The sequence below is a fragment of the Sinocyclocheilus rhinocerous genome, unplaced genomic scaffold (assembly GCF_001515625.1).
Source record: "Sinocyclocheilus rhinocerous isolate Xijiao unplaced genomic scaffold, SAMN03320098_v1.1 scaffold249, whole genome shotgun sequence".
Taxonomy (NCBI): domain Eukaryota; kingdom Metazoa; phylum Chordata; class Actinopteri; order Cypriniformes; family Cyprinidae; genus Sinocyclocheilus; species Sinocyclocheilus rhinocerous.
Window position 1 is genome coordinate 1,181,487 of NW_015666483.1, and position 19,110 is coordinate 1,200,596.

At 40.4% G+C, this 19,110-nt stretch overlaps 1 protein-coding gene and 1 long non-coding RNA gene across 2 annotated transcripts in view; both read left to right on the forward strand.

Moving 5' to 3' along the window:
- The window catches only part of LOC107732335 (uncharacterized), a 23,505-nt gene that overhangs the window by 2,086 nt on the left and 2,309 nt on the right, over nucleotides 1-19,110 (forward strand). The window contains exon 2 of the long non-coding RNA XR_001638863.1: nucleotides 8,111-8,113. This is a non-coding gene — a long non-coding RNA (uncharacterized LOC107732335). The remainder of the gene's footprint in view (nucleotides 1-8,110; nucleotides 8,114-19,110) is intronic.
- LOC107732334 (protein sprouty homolog 3-like) lies at nucleotides 12,835-15,837 on the forward strand. The gene has a single exon (XM_016543627.1). The coding sequence runs from the start codon at nucleotides 12,902-12,904 to the stop codon at nucleotides 13,745-13,747; it is 846 nt and encodes a 281-aa protein (XP_016399113.1). The 5' UTR covers nucleotides 12,835-12,901; the 3' UTR covers nucleotides 13,748-15,837.

A 19,110-nucleotide genomic window follows, 5' to 3' on the forward strand; every position in this document is an offset into this window, starting at 1 on the left:
CTATATCAGGGAAAAGACATAAGCGCAGTCCGGCGCAGAGAAAATAAAAATAAAAAAGGCCAAGATGAAACCCGTGCATCACTTTCAGGTAGCTACGTTCATAATCTCCTGTGAAACTTTTTTGACTGTTGACGTTATTAACGTGTTTTAATGTCGGTAATAATTTCACCACCAACAACAACGCATCTGACCTAATATTCTAGTTTTCATGACTTAAAATGTATTATATAAAAACAACGAGGCAATAATTATTGGTTAATTAATAATGATATGGCTTCATAATGTAATACAAAATAAACAATTTGCATTATTACAAATGCCTGCAGCTGCAAGCACCAAAGGCCTGATAATTGCTGTTGATTAAGCTTAATTGAGTTACACTTACAGGACGATCAAATCCTTGTTTAATATTGGCCAAACATTTAATTCAAATATCCACTTAATTTTTAATTTTTGGCCACCTTTTTGCGATAGAAATGCTACAGCCTCTTTAATTGATTTAACAAAAAAAACATGTGGACATCACAACCCTTACCAAAATTAACCATGGTTTTATCGTAGTAAAACTGCTTAATTTTATTTTGTGTGATTTCTGAATGCTTGAGACTATAAAATCAATCAGACAACGGTATTAATAAAATCATAGCCATATAGAGCTACAATTACTTAGACAATAACTTGTCATGCAACATTATAATTTACCTCTATGTCCATAACTCATTAGTCAACTAGAAAATTGTGAAATAGCAATTGAAGTTAATTTTAACCTTTAGTATCCTTTATGAAAAGTGTGCTTAACTGTATTGAACTTCAACTGTAGTTGCATATAATAATATAATATAATATAATCACCATTACAAAGGGAAGTAACCTTTGTAATGATGTCAAATTAAATGTTTTACTTCAAAGTATACATTTTAAATGATTGTTTTAATAATCTTTTGTCAAGCTTTAAAGAAGTACACTTAATCTGATGTGTTGACTAACATAATAATAAACATGTACAGTACACAGAATTATTATATTTTAAATGTACTAAATTGTGACTTCATCTTTACAAATGTGTATTTACAAATTTAAATGCATGTCATTCAAGTTTCAATAGAAATGACATGAAAGTATATTTTAGTTTACCATAAATGTTTGTCAGTACATTTGACATTGTGCTTTAATCATATTTCAAAGACAATAGACATTTGAATTACATAATAATTATGAAATTACATAAGATACACGTATGTCCTACCTGTAAAAAAGTTTAACTAATGACATTTAATATAAATGTAAACTATAATACTTTTTCGGTTACACTTTATTGAGAGATGTCCTTGTTACGGTTTAATTATACATTTAAGTACTGAGTAATTTTAATTAACTACATGTACTTACTATATGGTTAGGGTTAGGATTAGAGTTTGGCTTAGGGTTACTTGCATGTAATTATGGATAGTTAATTGTTATTATAATAGTAAGTACATGTAACGTGTAACAAGGACACCTTAAAATAGTGTTGCCACTTTTTCATATATTTGTAAGTAACATGCAATTTTAAGTGTTTGAAAAGATTACATTCATTTCACACTTAAGTACATTCTTTTATTTCCATAATAAGTGCTCTATTTAAAAGTATGCGTAAGTGTACTTCTTTTTCATAAGGAATTATTATAGTACCAACTGTACAATTTACAGCCAACTGAGAGTTTTCTTCTCCCTTAAGAAAAATTGACGCTGAACTGGACTGGATATATATACAAATTAATCAAACTGAATTAAAGGGGTCATATGATGCTTTTTTAAAGATCATTATTTTGTGTATTTGGTGTAACAGAATATGTTGACATGCTTTAATGTTCAAAAAACACATTATTTTTCAAATACTGTACATTATTGTAGGTCCTCTATGCCCCGCCTCTCTCAAACGCTTCGTTTTCTTTAAGAACTTTGACTTAATCATGAAATCTGTTTCAATACCCAGCCCTAGTAAACAATGACAGAATTTTCATGTTTGCATGAACTATTCCTTTAAAGTCTCAGCGTATCTACTTCATATGACCTGTCGACCCCCTTGCTCCTATAACTAGGGCTCCTGTCAAGGGTCACTGGAGTCCCCCTTCACCCTCGGCCCTCACATACACAAACTCTCCTGACACCGAGGCCTCTTTGAGACGAGCAAGTACCTCCGTCTTCTTCCATTGGCTGCCACTTTCCCTCAGCCACTTGACCTTTCTTCCTCTATGCTGTTGGAGTTTCTTAAGAAATGTGCTTGTCCGTCAAGTCGTGGTTTTGACGGGGGGCGTGGCCTGGCTAGACATTTCCTTTCCATCTTCTGTTGCCGCTCTATCTCCGATCATAAGCCTCCTGACCTCTCCACTGCTTTCATTTGTGTTATCTTTCCGCATGCTCTCTCAGTCTCCTTTCAGTCTATATACCTAGGTTTTGACAGTTTAAACCATTCAGCAGTGTCTCGGACCCCAAACAGAGTATTTATTAGGACATACTGGTGTCTCAAAGTGTTTGCTCTCATTCTCATTCATCAAGTCTTGTCTTTCATTTTATCTTCCCATTTCTTCCTCTGTTTTCTCTTTATCTGGTTATGAGACAACGAACAGACACTTACGGCAGGTCTGCACTGTCTTAAAGATGTTCTTAAAAGGGCATTCTGGAAACTCTCCTTCTTCCCTCCCTCTATCAGAGCTCAATCATACTTAATGCTGTCTTTCCCCTCACTCCATCCATCTCTGTCATCCTCTCTCTCTCTTTCTCCTTCGCTGAGCCTTTGCTGATGCACTCCTGGCCATTAATAAAAATTTTATACATAGTCAGGAAGTGCATTTGCAGCGGGAGCGGCTGGAGGCTCTCAGGACGTATCTACTTCATATGACCTGTCGACCCCCTTGCTCCTATAACTAGGGCTCCTGTCAAGGGTCACTGGAGTCCCCCTTCACCCTCGGCCCTCACATACACAAACTCTCCTGACACCGAGGCCTCTTTGAGACGAGCAAGTACCTCCGTCTTCTTCCATTGGCTGCCACTTTCCCTCAGCCACTTGACCTTTCTTCCTCTATGCTGTTGGAGTTTCTTAAGAAATGTGCTTGTCCGTCAAGTCGTGGTTTTGACGGGGGGCGTGGCCTGGCTAGACATTTCCTTTCCATCTTCTGTTGCCGCTCTATCTCCGATCATAAGCCTCCTGACCTCTCCACTGCTTTCATTTGTGTTATCTTTCCGCATGCTCTCTCAGTCTCCTTTCAGTCTATATACCTAGGTTTTGACAGTTTAAACCATTCAGCAGTGTCTCGGACCCCAAACAGAGTATTTATTAGGACATACTGGTGTCTCAAAGTGTTTGCTCTCATTCTCATTCATCAAGTCTTGTCTTTCATTTTATCTTCCCATTTCTTCCTCTGTTTTCTCTTTATCTGGTTATGAGACAACGAACAGACACTTACGGCAGGTCTGCACTGTCTTAAAGATGTTCTTAAAAGGGCATTCTGGAAACTCTCCTTCTTCCCTCCCTCTATCAGAGCTCAATCATACTTAATGCTGTCTTTCCCCTCACTCCATCCATCTCTGTCATCCTCTCTCTCTCTTTCTCCTTCGCTGAGCCTTTGCTGATGCACTCCTGGCCATTAATAAAAATTTTATACATAGTCAGGAAGTGCATTTGCAGCGGGAGCGGCTGGAGGCTCTCAGGACGGCAGGAAATGAGCCTCTGGCTGTCGGCCAGCTCGGCTATTCCGAGGGGCCGGCGGCTCGGCCAATCAGAGAGCTCACTTCACTTAATGGAATATGGATAATTCACCCCCAAACTATTAGCGACAATTGCGTGGTGCGAAGGGTGGAACGGGGTATGTGTGTTTGTGTGTTGCGAGAGGAGTTTGGGGTGTGTTTTGATGGGTTGTGGATGTGTGTGTGTGTTCACATCTTCGCCCATGTCCATGTAATGGGGTGATGATTTGTAAGTATCTCCATGTGTGTACGGGACCAGGCTGGGAGAGGGGCAGCAGGGGAAGATTGAGAGAACGGAGGGGGGTGGGCATTAATTCTGATCAGATACAGATGGTGGTGTTTACGTAGCTCAGTGGTACAGAGCAGGAGGATGAGAGGGCTTGACTAGTTGTTTGGAAGAATAAGCTCCGCTTGAGTGTGTGGGGTTAAGGCCGCTTTAAAAATGATACATCAAGGAATCTGCAAGAATGGCTCACTCTGCTTTCTGGGGTTTAGTTTAAAGGGACAGTTCATGCAAACATCATTGTTTACTCACCCTCATGTCATTCTAAAACTGGGTGACTTTCTTTCTGTGGAACACAAAATGACAAATTTTTAATTCTGTACTGGTCACTCTGCAGTGAATAGGGGTTTCAAGCTTCAAAAAGGATGCAGAGATACTGTAAATGTAAGTGATTCATATGACTCGTGCACATTTCAATTTTAAGCTGATAACTACTGTGAGTGAGTTGAACTTGACAACCAACTCGGTCTGATTCATGAACAAATCACTCAAAGGGGTTCTGTGAATCAAATCCAGTCAGTTCATTGAAAAGATTCAAAAAAGCATTAATTCACAAATCACACATCACATCTACCATGAACTCGCAAAACAATGCCAATGACAGCTAGAGTGGATGATTTTCAGTAAATAACAGCTTAAATTTCTGTCTGTTCTTTCACGGGCCTTTTTTTTTAAAGCAAGTCTTCTGGTGTCGGTCACTTCCAGTAAATTTAGCTGTATAAAACAGTCCATGCTGCTTGATACTGCAAAAAATTGCTATCATATCATTTAAATGTATTGTCGTAATCTGAAACACATTGGTTTATAGCACAAATAGTTTTACCGTTCACTGCGCTTTGTTATTCTTCTAGTTATTTACATTTGACAGCTTATAATGAATCAGTCTTTCACATTCACAAGAAATAGCTTACTTCATTATTGCAAAATAAGGTAGATAGTGTCGTATACATGTTTATGACATTTTGATATTGTGTGCTTTTTTCAGTGTTGGTGGTAACGCATTACATGTAACGCAAGTTGCGTAATCAGATTACTTTTTTCAAGTAACTAGTAAAGTAACACATCACTTTTAAACTTAAAATATCTGAGTTACTTTATCAAGTAACGTCAGTTTTTTGTTATTAAACAAATAATCAAGGCCAGCCCAGTTGACAAAATGTAACGCAACAGTAACGTAATGCATTACTTTCCATAAAGAGTAACTGCAGTAAATGCACTTAGTTACTTTTTGTAGCGCAATATTGTAATGCATTACTTTCCATAAAGAGTAACTGCAGTAAATGCACTTAGTTACTTTTTGTAGCGCAATATTGTAATGCATTACTTTCCATAAAGAGTAACTGCAGTAAATGCACTTAGTTACTTTTTGTAGCGCAATATTGTAATGCATTACTTTCCATAAAGAGTAACTGCAGTAAATGCACTTAGTTACTTTTTGTAGCGCAATATTGTAATGCATTACTTTTAAAAGTAACTTTCCGCAACAGTTTTTTTTTTTTTTTTGTCCTTTTGAAACATTTTCATCGTATGGAAAAGATGGTCTTCAAAAAATCACCATTTGTGTCCCACGGTCATACAGGTTTGGAACAGGGTGAGGCTGAGTAAACGGTGACAGAATATTCATTTATTTTATGTGAACTATCCCTTTAAGCAATCTGGATGAGGCAAGGCCCTGAGTGAGGGGTGTTTTGTAACTCAATATTACAGCTTCATCTGCAGTGGTGCTTTGACATGGGAAGTGATCTTTACACTAACACTGTCATAACAGAACAAACGCACATTCACACAAGCACTCTCAGTTTCTCTATTTATCAAACCCCAACATCAGAAGTCCATTGAGCTTTCCTTTATTTTTCTAGCCTGTTTGGTATCTTTTTCTGCTTTTTATGTCCTAATTCTACCTCTCTTTTTCATGTTTGTGTTTCACGTAGGCAAACGTGCAAATTGCTCTGGTTCACGCACACACAGAATACATAGTGCTGGCAGAAATGAATGACTTTGTCAGCTGTGTGCCGGTCATTAACCAGGCCATTTAACATTGATCCTTCTATGGCCCAGTACTGCCTCTCTCTCTCATTCTCTCTCTCTCTCCCTGCCAGTATGATCGCCATGGGCTGAGGCAGTGACAGGCCTTGGGGGGAAATGCAAACCAGTCAATGTTCCCATCACACTCACACACTGATAAAAAGTGAGATGGATACATGCTATTGCATCATACAGATGGAAGAAGATAAAAAAGGGCTTGAGTAATTTTACGTCATTGCTATAAATGTATTATTTCGGGGAATTTGTACTTCACTCCAATATCATTGAAACAGATCTTTATAAAGATCTAATCCTATCAGATTACTGTACATTATAATTTATTTTTATTGTAAAAAACAATAACAACAACAACTGTAAGTTATTAAATATTTAATGTAAAATGACTATCAAATCAGCTAATAATTTATAAGATTAACAATTTTAGGTAATAGGTTTGAGGACGTTGATTTCAAATATTTATTCCATCTTAGAGTCCTAAATAATAATGCATTTACATTTAAATTATGTTAAATTGTATTTTCTTTTCTTTTTTTTTTAATACAATTTTAACATATAAACATTATGTATGTTAGAAAAAAAAATTCTGAGAACTTTAATGAGAGCGTCTCTTTTGCCTTTTATTTTCCTGTCAGTTTCTAAAGTAAAAAAAAAAAAAAAAACTTTTTAAAACTTGCTTATCAGTAACTTTTTAAAATGTTTCCTGTACTGTATGTTAAATTTATTAGCATAAGTATAGTATGTAACATATTTATTACTTAAGTTTGATTAAATATGGTAACTATTTTTTTTTGCACTGGATTTGGACACATTACCTAAACTTGAGTATATATTTTTTTGAGTATCATTTTATGTTTTATGAATAGTTGCATATTTTGAGACCACGAATTATAAAGAGTAGAATCAGACACCAGTAAACAGAATTTAGACAAAAATCAGATACCAGTAAACAGAATTTTACTGTTATTTTTTCAGGAAATTAACATCCATCTCCTAACACACTGAGAGAACACAAATAAAACAAATTTCATTGTGTTTATGTAGATTAGCAGAGATTTTGTTTTTGCACTAAAGCTGTTCTGTCATGTGTTTTGAGTGTGTTCAGTATAGAGAAACCTGATTCACTCTCTTCTCTCTGAACTGTTTGGCCATCCTAGCTATTTCCCTCGACAGGAAGCCAGGAAGCACCCCTCTTCCTGCCCCATTACGCACACAGACATACACACACTCACATTAACACACACACACACATATGCTTACATACACACAAAATGTGTCCTGTTACCTTGGAGATACCTTCCATGTGCTATCAATAGCCTGTCATGAACACATATCCTGTATTTTATGCTCCAGCCAGTGCATTCGGTGCATATTCATTTACAATGTGATATGTTGCTTCTAATGCACAGAATACATACTTTTAACTGTAGCATAAGTGCCCAATACTTATTGGTGCATCTACTGTATGCCAGGGTAAGACCAGCAAGACTGGAGTTTGTTGATTTGAACTTTCTCCATGAAGTTCTTGTCAGTTATTGTGTTTCTCATCTCTCTCCCTCATTGTTTTCATCACCTATCATATTGTTGAGTCATATCTTCCTTCTTTTTGTTCATCTCTCACTGTCTTCATCTCTCTCTCTCTCTCTCTCTCTTTATCTCCTGTTCTCTTCCTCCCTCTGTCCATCTTGTTAGGCTTAGCTCAGGGAATCATATAGAACAGTTCCTGAGGGGCAGAAAATGAGAGATTGGGTTTCAGCCCGATGATGCCACTTAGCCATTAACTATCTCCAGCAAAACCAAGTACCCCCCACTCCAACCCCCTCCGCCTGGCCTCCTTCCTTCTACCATTCATATCCAACCACCCCTCCTCCTTCTCCCCGTCCCATCTCCCTCCCTCTCTCCCTCACTGTTTCCCACCCTCCATCTCTATCTCTCTCTCACACACACACACACACATATATACTTACACACACACACACACGCTCTGGGAGTGAGTGGATGATCGCACGAGCAGGAAGCACTGACCGTACACAGATAGAGAGAGAAAAAGAGAGACAGAGAGTCCGAGAGAGACAATCCAACATTCACATTTTCAGCTCATTCTGAGAGAAGACAAACTACATAGCCGCTGCTGAGCTCTTTCCACACTGTTATGTGGAAGTACTTCTGAAAAGCAAAGCTCCTCTCCGTTACTTTGCCCCGGGGACATTTTTGTTTCTTATTCAAATAAATTGGGATATTCCGTGAGACATGTTGCCCTCGTTTCCACAAGAATCGTGTCTTTCTTCTGAGTGATTTATTTAAATCTCGTTTAGTCTTAGTCTTAATCGTTTTAGTCTATTTTTTTACTCTTTTTTCTTTTTTTTAGCTCAAATGGTTTTCTCTTGAGATTCTCTAGATCTAGTTCTAGATGTTCTCTGAATGAAATATAATCTAGTTGACATATAATGGGAGTAGAATATCATCCAAGTGAGAGATGATCTCTGTGTGTCGCGTAGTGCCCTAAACACAAGTCCTACTCTGACCCAGCCAATGCACAGGGCTTCGGGCATAAAGACATGGAATTGATTGTCCTCAAGGTCGGAGATGTCAATATTACCCAGTTTGTGCTGGCAGAGACTGATGGAGAGGTTGGACGTTGAGTGGGAAAGGACATGGGACAGCGCTGCACACAGCGGTCTAACTGCGAAGTTTCTGTGCGTTTGGAACTGGTTTTGTGATAAAGTTCTCAAAGTAGAGGCTGGCAAAAAGAATGTGAATTTTGTGAATGACATAGGTTTACAACAACAGTGGTTCAAAGTTTCCTTAATTTGTCAGTTAATTTAGTTTAAATTGTTATAATAGTTTAATTTATTATTATTAATCTGTAATGTGTTTTACATTTACACCACAGTTTGTTAGTCATTTTTGTGTTTCTCTCACTGAGTCTAACTTTATGTTATATATTCCTCCTTTCTCTAAGTGACCCTCCCCCCTTCCTCTTCTCAGTCTCTCTCTGTGTCTCTCTCACCCAAACTTGCTGGTCTGCAGTGTCTATTTCAGTCCTTCCTGGGGGTCGGATTCGGCACATCCGGAATCTCATACAATTTATTGTCATTCAATCCTACTGTGTTCCCAGAGGGGCCAGTGGGGCAGATCCCAGGGTCCTGGTGCCTGACAACTCAAGTCCAGCTGCAGTTAAGTCTGGCCTCTAGGAGAGTACATATGCCCTCTGCGAAGCCCTCGGCCCTTACCCCCTGCGACTACCAGCTAATCAACCCTCAGTCAGCAATTGCCAATCTGCCACTCTATTTGAGTCAGAGAGAGAGCAGAAATGGAAAATGGATATCTCTAATGACAGTTAGACTGCAGAAAGTCAGACTGGCCTGATGGCTGGCTGCAGAACTGCTGGATGCTTATCAGCAGCAGCAGGGGTTAATGAAAGGTGACTAGAGGCTTTAAAATAGCACCACAACATGATGTCACTGGCCGACATCCCATCAGCCCCCAAACAAACGGATGGCATCAGCACCTCATTCACCTGATGGCTACACCTACATATAGATAAACAGGCTGAAAAATCTTCAAGCTCTTCCAGTGTTGTCCAACTACCCTTTACGGGACAAATGTTTTGCCTTTTCTCCTTTGCCTGTTCTCTCCTCCTTGTTTAGAGGTTTAAAGTTTCTCCCAGTCAGTGGTGTGAGGTGACTGTTATGAATAATATGCTCTTCTCATCCTCTTCCTGCCCTGGATTGGATTACCCTGGCCAAGGATGTGTGCAAGGTAACGGGCGCAAGGAGCCCCGGGGCAGAGCCGCGAGGTACAGCTCACTCAGCACTGATACTCCCAAAGCGCAGGGGCCTGTCTTCAGGTTACCCCTCATGGCAGGCAGGACTTAGTAAACACGGCCCTCTCCCCTCTTTTTCTCTCTCTGGCGCTCCAGATGCAGCTGTCTCTCACTTGCTCTGAGCTGTATGCATGGTTCTGGGACTTAAAGTGTGTCTTAACCTGGGACAGATGTTGTCTTGGAATATGTTGTCTTCTTGTACATTTAAAGTCTCCCTTTTATTTTTTGATTCATTTGTATTTATTTATTTTAGATCAGATGTCTCTTGCATGTCTATTCCCTCTACTATAGTGGTTTAAATGTGATACAAAGTTGGATCAGGGCTCTTGTGACACGAAAGAAAAAAAGAAATACAGACAGCCATTAGTGGTGAACTTTTTGATTCATTTGTATTTATTTATTTTAGATCAGATGTCTCTTGCATGTCTATTCCTCTACTATAGTGGTTTAAATGTGATACAAAGTTGGATCAGGGCTCTTGTGACACGAAAGAAAAAAAGAAATACAGACAGCCATTAGTGGTGAATGGTTATTGGATTTGCTTTACTTCATCCAGTGTAAGATATGCTATCAAGTTTGGAGAGTCAGATACAGCGTATCCTTTTAAATTATAAAACCATCCTGCGAAAAATAGAGGATGGAGTCTTCAGATGTGGGACCGGAAAAAAACGATGAATGGATGAATGCAGGATTGCAGAAACAGATTCCAAACTCTGCCTTCAGGATAGCTGTTCTAAACGGATCTATTGCATAGTGAATGCTGAAGTAGTGTAGTTTAACCTTCCTCCTTCCTTCAATCCCTATCATCACCCCATTAAAATAAATTGTACTCTAAATCAAGTGTAGCTAGGTGCTTGCTCATTTAATGCTTTTAAGAGGTGATGGTAAGAGCTTACGAATGAGAAGACTTCATCTGAACAACACAATCAATATCCTAGTGTACACTGTCACAATGCAAGCAGATTTGAATCAACATGTCCAAAGTCTGAATGTTCCCTAAACAACAGCCAGTAGCACTTTGGAAGGCACTTAAGTAGCAGTTATTTGTTTAAGAGACAACAATTGTGCAAGCTCCACTGTAGAGACATGATAGACCAGTCCACAGCTCCAGTACAGCCTCGCCCTGGTGTGCGGTCTGGGGCATGTGGGGCTAAAGAGTGCTCTGGGACTCGATAGGGAGTGGTAGAGTGCTCTTTGTTGGGGGGTTTGAGTGGCAGGGTGATCTGCTGGGCTTCCTGATGTCAACACCTTGCCTGCTATGCAGCTGTAGTGTGACTTATCGATCCTCTGGCACCCTTGCTGCTGCTTTTGGGTGGGGGTGAAAGATTGTGTTGGGGGCTGTTATATAGCAACTTCTGCTCTGGTCTTCTGCTTCGCAGCTTATTTTACAAATGTGCCATGTTCATTGAGAAAGTGAGCATGGAGGTGGTTGGGGAACGCTAGTGGGAGGCAGTTTTCGGTTAATGGATGGTGGCTTTCCAAATGGTCTGGCTCAGGGGAAGTAACTCGCAGAATAAAAGGGTATTTCATTAATGATAACTTGGGAGGAACTTTTGTGGAAGGAGTTATTGGTGAGCGGGCAGTTCACAAGAAAGTGGCAGTTTAGAAATTTTCTTTGTACTATTTCTCAGAGCCCAGGAAATGCAGCGTTTTGAGGTGTAATTTGGGTCTGTTTTTATACAAGAGCACTGCAAGTCAGTGGAAAGTTCCAAATAAACTCCAGTGTAGCCGCGAATGATAAATGCTCTTAAGTGCTGACACACTTGAGGAAAACCACATGGAGAGGACATGTGCAAATGCTCAAACAAATATGCAACCAAAAGTGCCTGACATGACACAGATGAGCTAACCCAAAACTTCCTCTCTGGCTTGCCTGCAGATGCGAGACTAAAAGTCCAATGTTGTTTTCGAAGTCATGCCCCAAATAATGAGCTCATGGAAATGAACAGCAGACCCCTTTCAACAATTAGATGGACTGATAGGACCTGACTACAGCGCTCTGCTGGGTTTGATGTAATTACTCTCCAGGACTTCTCTTTCCTCCTCTGTGTAATTTGCAAATGCATTTTGTGCTTCCGACCTGGGCCTCCTTATCTTGAGTTTCTGGCTGGGCAGAGGGGGTGGGGGAGGATGCTATCTTACCTTTTTTTGCGAGAGCATTCAGGGCTCTTGCCAGGAATTCAGCTGACTGTGCCCCGGATGCTTGGGGGACTGGGAGCAGACACTGTTTCTTCTAATCACTGCTGTTGTGTATGGATTTCCGTTGCTTGTTATGTCAGAGGCAGCTCCCTTTTCTTGTCCAATCTCTTCATCCTGATCACACATTGACTTTTGAAACCGTCTGAGAGTCTGACAAACATCAAAAAGTGGTCTTCTCCACATCTCGATGGAAGAAAGTAAAACCCGTCGTTATCTAATCCAGTGCAATCCAAGGTCTTGTTCGGCTATGACATCCAATAATGCAAGCAGCATGTTTCTCAATTCCAGGATGCTGATTTTTTTCCATGCACATTCCAATAGCCATGTTGTTCCTGTTTATGGAGGATAAGGCTTAACAAAAGAAGGGCTGCAGGGAGGGGCTACAGCAAATTCCTCCAAGCTGCTGAGGAAGAGATACCTCAGGACACTGACACTAAGTCTTTTGGGTTCCCCAGTTTCTCACAATTCATTGCTGTCAAATTCTTTGTTCTGGTTCCGTTCCCTTGTGTCAACAGCTGTGTTCTCCAGATGCTAAATTACAGTGTGATGTCAATGGCGTTATCTCTCCATCCTCTGTGTCTAATAATAACCGTAGCTTTAGCCATGGACCATCTGAAAGGAGTAAAAGGAGGACTCATATGAACATTTGCTTTTTTTGCACCTTACACATTATGCAGACTGGATTTAAACTTAAACCATTCCATTTTATTCTAAATCTAACAATGATGCCTTTGTTTTATTCTTTTCTTACAACAGGTTTATCCGATGTACCGTGATATTGGTCAGCCTTGCAGCTCAGCCCCTACCCTGGTGGCCCTTAAAGAATGGATCCAGTACCACCTTTTCGGATGGACCCTGAAAGCCTGGATCTTCAGCAGGTCCCTGTATTGTCTATTGACCAGATCCGTGCTATAAGGGCTAATAATGACTATGTGGAACGCCCTGTGGCGCTGGACCCTGCCTCTCAGGTTGCCTTCTATCCACATGATGAACGGCATCCTCAGATGTCTCGCAGTCAAAGTCAGCATCAACATTCCCACTTGGCCCACTTAAGTCGCTCCAGTACCGTGAGCTCCATGTCCCGTGGCAGTGCTGCTTCAGACCAGAGACTTCTTGCAGGATTAACGCCCTCCCATTCTGGTCTAGCTGTGGTGAGGTCCCAGCCCAAAGGTGACTTGAAACCCGACTCGCTGGGCAAAGGACTGACTGACGATGAGGACTTGGGCCTGCATCTCTTCATCTGTGAACGTTGTGGCCACTGCAAGTGCCAGGAGTGCTGTGCCCCTCGTAATTTGCCCTCCTGTTGGACCTTTGGCCAGCGCTGCTTGTGTTCTGCAGAAAACGTCTTGGAGTACGGCACCTGCCTGTGCTGTGTGAAGGGTCTGTTCTACCACTGCTTGGCAGATAAGGAGGACAACTGTGCCGACCGACCGTGCTCCTGCGCCCCAGCTCACGCCTGCTCCCGCTGGAGTGCTATGGCCTTCCTGGCACTCTGCCTGCCTTGCCTGTGCTGCTACCCTCCTGCCAAGCTGTGCCTCACTCTGTGCCAGCGTGGCTATGATCGCGCCACCCGTCCCGGCTGCCGATGCAGCAACACCAACGCTGTGTGCCGCAAGATCTCTGCCACCAACCCCGTGCCCTTTCGTAAAACCCTGGAAAAGCCTGTATGACATCATGAATGAGCCTCTTGCAATCCTCCCTCGAGGAGACACCTCTGATGCTGAAGCAGCTGGGGAAATCTGCTAAATGAACTGACCTACTCTAAACCAATCAGGCCTCCCTGCATCATGTCCATCATCATGTATCCTACTTCCCTCTTTTTTTTAGTAAATCCGTGTCTATTTATTTATTTATTAGACTTCCAGGATAGAGTTGGGTAATGTGAACCGTATGTAACACACAGGGAGTATGCTATCAGAATTAATGCAGAGGCTGTACTGGGTAAAAGGATTACCTAGACATGGGAAGCTGTCAACAGGAAGTCAGTGCTGAGTGTGTCTTCTTCGGCCTTACTAAATGAAAAAACTGTAAGCAAGCTGGCTTACTCTAGACTCTACACGGATACAGGGCACTGGTTAGGGAGAAGAGCCCAACAACAACAACAACAACAAAAATCAGACTATGTAAGTCAATTCTGTTTGACACCAAAAACGGGACCATACAAAAATCAGAATATTAAGCTCACCTAAGAGGGATGTGTTTCAAGAGAGGTGGTAAAGAGAGACATTGTGCGCATGAGTGTGTGGTAAGGAAGAAGAAGGACAAATGTGTGTGTGTGTGTGTATGTGCATGTGTGTATGTGTGTGCAGTCTCAGGCCGGCATCTGCTGTCAGCAGAAGCCTCTCTTTTTATTTTTAGAGGAGCTACTCTGAAAGATAAAGTGTCTGGTCAGGTTTCCAGCCCAGGGCAGCCTGACGCCAACCTCTCCCAAGCACTCTTACATCCTCAACTCTCTTTTCCACTGCTGCCCATAATGCTTTCCAACTGCTCAACAACAGCGATAGGATCCTTGACTGTTTCTGCATCCAACCACGTTGTGGGACCAAACATCAAAAGGGACTGTCTGTCCAACTTTGACAGTGCTCTCAGGATGAGATACAAGCCATTACTTTGAGAGCTCTTGGACAAATTGACCAGACAACCTGTAGGACCATGCTTTAGGTTAACATCAGATCCGAGCAGTATCAGCAAAATGAAGCCATTGTGGTTCCCCAGTTATGCCATACATGGGACATTAGCATCTCTAAGTCCTTTCCTGAGGTTCTCTGGTTGGCCCTAAATGATTCACAGGAAATGAGGTTAATGGAGACTATTGTGTCATCTGACAGGAAGAAGGGATTGTATTGAGACAAGGGCTTAGTCACCTGGCCAGAACGAGGTAGAATACAACACTAGGGAACAAGGTGAAACAGATGCACTGACATCCAAAACTGGGAAGCAAGTTGAATGAAATCTGTTTCAAGTGTGTGTTCTTCCCCAATAATATGCACATCTTTGTGAGTTCCTTTGCTATATTTTTGTATGTACATAGAATTCTTATTGTATTTGTATTTTTATTCCATTTGTTTTAATATGGTTATTATTGCCATTTTTTCTATTACTGTTGGACATTAACCTTGTCAGATACCTGGCTAATTCTTAAGACTAACCATAAGACTGATTTTATATTGTGGAGGAGAGGTCCCTTGTGCATGGCACAGTGTTCCACCGCAGTACTGTAAATTACCCTACAAAATCTTAATAACTGGGCTCCCTTTGGTTGCATGTATCCATTATCATAAATTGCTACAGAAATAATTAGCTCAAAACTGATTTAAATGTGGTGTTCAGACAAGACCTAAACAGCCTGAAATATACTTTTCAACAATTACATACAGATAAAATGTCTGACATTAACAAGTTATGCCATTACTGGTTTAGGTTACACACAAGCTTGAAGAGCCAATCATTTTTTACCAATACAATATTTATTGGCATGAGAGCAGAAAACATGCATTACTATCAGAGGCAAACTTTCACTGGGTGAAATAGTGAGAAGATACCTCTCCTCCACAGCCACATCCCAAAAGAATGGCTTCTCTAAGAAGGGTCCATGATGTGGGGTTTCAGTGTGTAGGTACATACAATTTACAAGAATGCCTAACTGGTGCTGTCCACAGTCTCTGAGTTAACCACTAAAAGTTCACCATGTTGTATTAGTAAGTATTGCTTTGGTACAATTGGCATCTTGTAAGTTGTAAAAGAATTAAGGAAGAATATATAAACATATATATATATATATATATTTTTTTCAGAGTGGACTGGTGGGTGTGGCCATAAGGCCATGGATAATAATAAAAACATTTTGAAATATTCTGTGTACAAGACTTGTTTTTACATCTCTATAAATGGTTTGACTATACCGTATGTATAAATTTGAAAATGTGTCAATTGAAATTTCAAGATGTTTAGGGAAGGTAAAATCCATCTTTAGCTTTACTGAACTATGCAGGACTTTTAAAGTGCCCATGATACCCACAGCTGCATTGCTGAGTCTAGTTGCATCTGTAGTTTTGTGGTATTTACCACTAGTGCAAACACACTGCTATTCTGCAGATGCCTGAAGGAGTTATTAAGTGCGTAAGTGATCTGTTTAGAAAAAAACTGCTGTGAAGTAGCAAATATATGTGTGTTTGGACACTTATGGATGTTAGTTTCAGTGCCGAGGGGTTCCGGTCTTTGTCTGTCTCTTTACTCCACTCTCCACACTTCTGCCTGTTTGCCTCATAAATAAGTAATCAAGGCCATCTCCTACTAATGGCCTTGGAAAAGAGGGACTAGAGATGTGTGTGTGTGTGTGTGTGTGAGTCTATGAGACAGAGCGTGAGTTGCTTCAGAAGTGTGAGAGTGTGTATAAGGTGTGTGTACGTACCACCATTTGTGTGTAATGGCTGTCACACTACCATGCCTCATTTTCCCAGAGCTTCAGAAGCATTAAGTCTGTACCCCAACATCTCAATATCCCACCCTCTCTCTAGGCTTTGTCTATATAAGAAGATGCTGCATGAATAATACAGATCCAGTATTCCCTTTATGTGTATGTGCATTAAGATATAGAGTACATACATCAGTTTGGTGTCTGGAGATACACCCGTTTTTGATAGTGTAGCATTCATTTAACTTACTTAAAGGGATAGTTCATCAAAAAAACTGAAAATTCTGTCGTCATATACTTACCCTCATTTCATTCCAAACCTGCATGACTTGCAGAAATATTAAAAAAAATATAGCATAAATTCCTTTTAAAAGACTTGCGAACAGCATTCTAAGTCTTCCAAAGCTATACAATAGCTTTGTGTGAGAAACAGACTGAAATGTATGCGCATATTAAAATTTGGCTCATAAAAACAAGCAAGAGTAAACTCTAGAGTTACGCTAGTGTTTATGAAGTTTTTTATTTTTTGCATTATGGTTTTTAATTACTGTATGTAATTTAGTTTGGGTTGCTCCATTAAAACGTATGCTCAAACAAGTGGTTATGTGCAATGGAATGAAGGTTCATCAAGATGCGTCATGGGATACTGTGTACCAGTACTGTTAAAAGTCAGAAAAGACTTCTTCACTCAAGAAGAAACTGACTCTGGAGGGATGCTCTTTGCTTTCTTAACCTTTAACCCAGCTAATAGAGAGCAAGAAGGGATGGGGTTGGTTGATCTTTTACCATTCTGACCTCATGGCCTCTGTAACCAGTGAGTCCCCCTATGTGGCCCTTGTCCGGCGGGGACAGGCACCGTTGAGGACACTCCAGGGGTCAGGGATGGAGCTATAGAAGCTGTCAATCAGAGCTTCATGCATATGTCAATCACAGTGCAGCGGTGTGTGAAAACGGACCTTTTCTAAACCACCCTAATCCAAATGTAAAAACACTCCTCTTAAAAGCAGCAGCATTAGGGCTTACAAATCACTTACATAATTGAGCAATATCAAAGCAGCCTTATTCTAAAATGAGATGTTTGCCTTTGTAATAGTTCAAAAATGATATTTTTTGCAGCGCCTTAAATTAGTTCACCACATGTAAACTAATGTTTTGCCTTGTCATATAAAGCGCAAACACAAAATATTAGATCAACCGGATTCCTTATTTGCACACTCATCAGATTGAAATAAGTAAGAGAAGCCATTTCTGAGTACATGGTTACTTACAGCACGGTGGCTCCCAAAAGGTGAGACTGGTGGCAGTGCGGCCCTGAGCCACCCTGGGGGGTGCTGGAGCCTCAGAGGCTGGGGGAGAGCTGGAGCCGTTGACAGGTGGAGGTGTGATGGAGAAGCAGGCGCCAGAGAGAGCTGAAAGGGGCTAAGGAGGGCCACAGTGCCGGGGCAGAGCGGAGCCAGCCTACAAAGCCTAATAAACAGGGATTTTGGGCATCAGTGCTCATATATATATTCTTTTTGTCCCTATAACAAAAGTTAAGATGTTGTTGGCATTAAAGCATTATTATTTTCCCAGCAGCATTATATTTTAGGCCAAACTTTATATATATTTTTTTATTTTAAAATGTAAAAGAATTTGTAAAAGCAGTATTACAGTTTTTTTTTCAACTGCTTACAAAAAACTTAATTTGCTGTAAAGTTGCTTTGCAATGATTTGTATCGTGAAAAGCGCTGTACAAATAAACTTGACTTGACAAAAAATCTTTATATCACAAATAAAAATTTAAAATTTAAATACGTTTTACCATACGACTATAAATGACAGAGTATTAAGTTATTTCCCCTCGATGGGGAAAAAATCCAAGTGAACATCAATCAGTACTCAATATTAATTTAAGCTGCTTTAAATATGACTGCTGCTTATTTCCTGTGCACTTTTTTATAGTCGCTAATCCCATTCCTACCTCTAAACCTAAACATAACTATTTCTGTACAGTATAAGAAAAACATGACAAACAGATAAATGCAATTACAATCATTTATTTATTGCAAAAAATGTCAAAAGCAGTACCAAAAGTACTGTAATCCAATTGATGATGTGTTGCAGCCGTAGTCCTCTCTGGCGGAATACAGTAGGTTTGTTTGAGGTGCAGAGCAGAAATTATGTTGTTAATCGCTATGAAATTATATAGTTAATTATCCAGATTATTTTCCCGCTCCACTCCATGAACTCGTGAAGGCGCGCGCGCATCATTCAAACACACCTCACCAGAAACACCAGAATCTGTGACGAATGCAGGCGAGAGCCAATGAGCGTTCGATTATTCTAGTCTTTTGAAGCGGCAACATTTGAATTTGTAAAGAGCGCCTCAGTCAGCGCTGGCTTTGCTGCTTACGGTCACTGGACTGGCTGCTCGGGATAGAGATGAGGATCGCCGAATTAAGGCTTGGATTTGGGTCTGTTCCTCGCAGTCGTATGGATTCTGAAGATTTGGATTACAGCACACGAATAAAATTGTTTCATTTCGTAATTATGTTGCAGTTTTGGTGTATTTTATAGTTCTATTGTCAGTCACAGCATGTAGGAGAAAACGCCTTTTGTGGCCCATGGCAATCAAAGTAA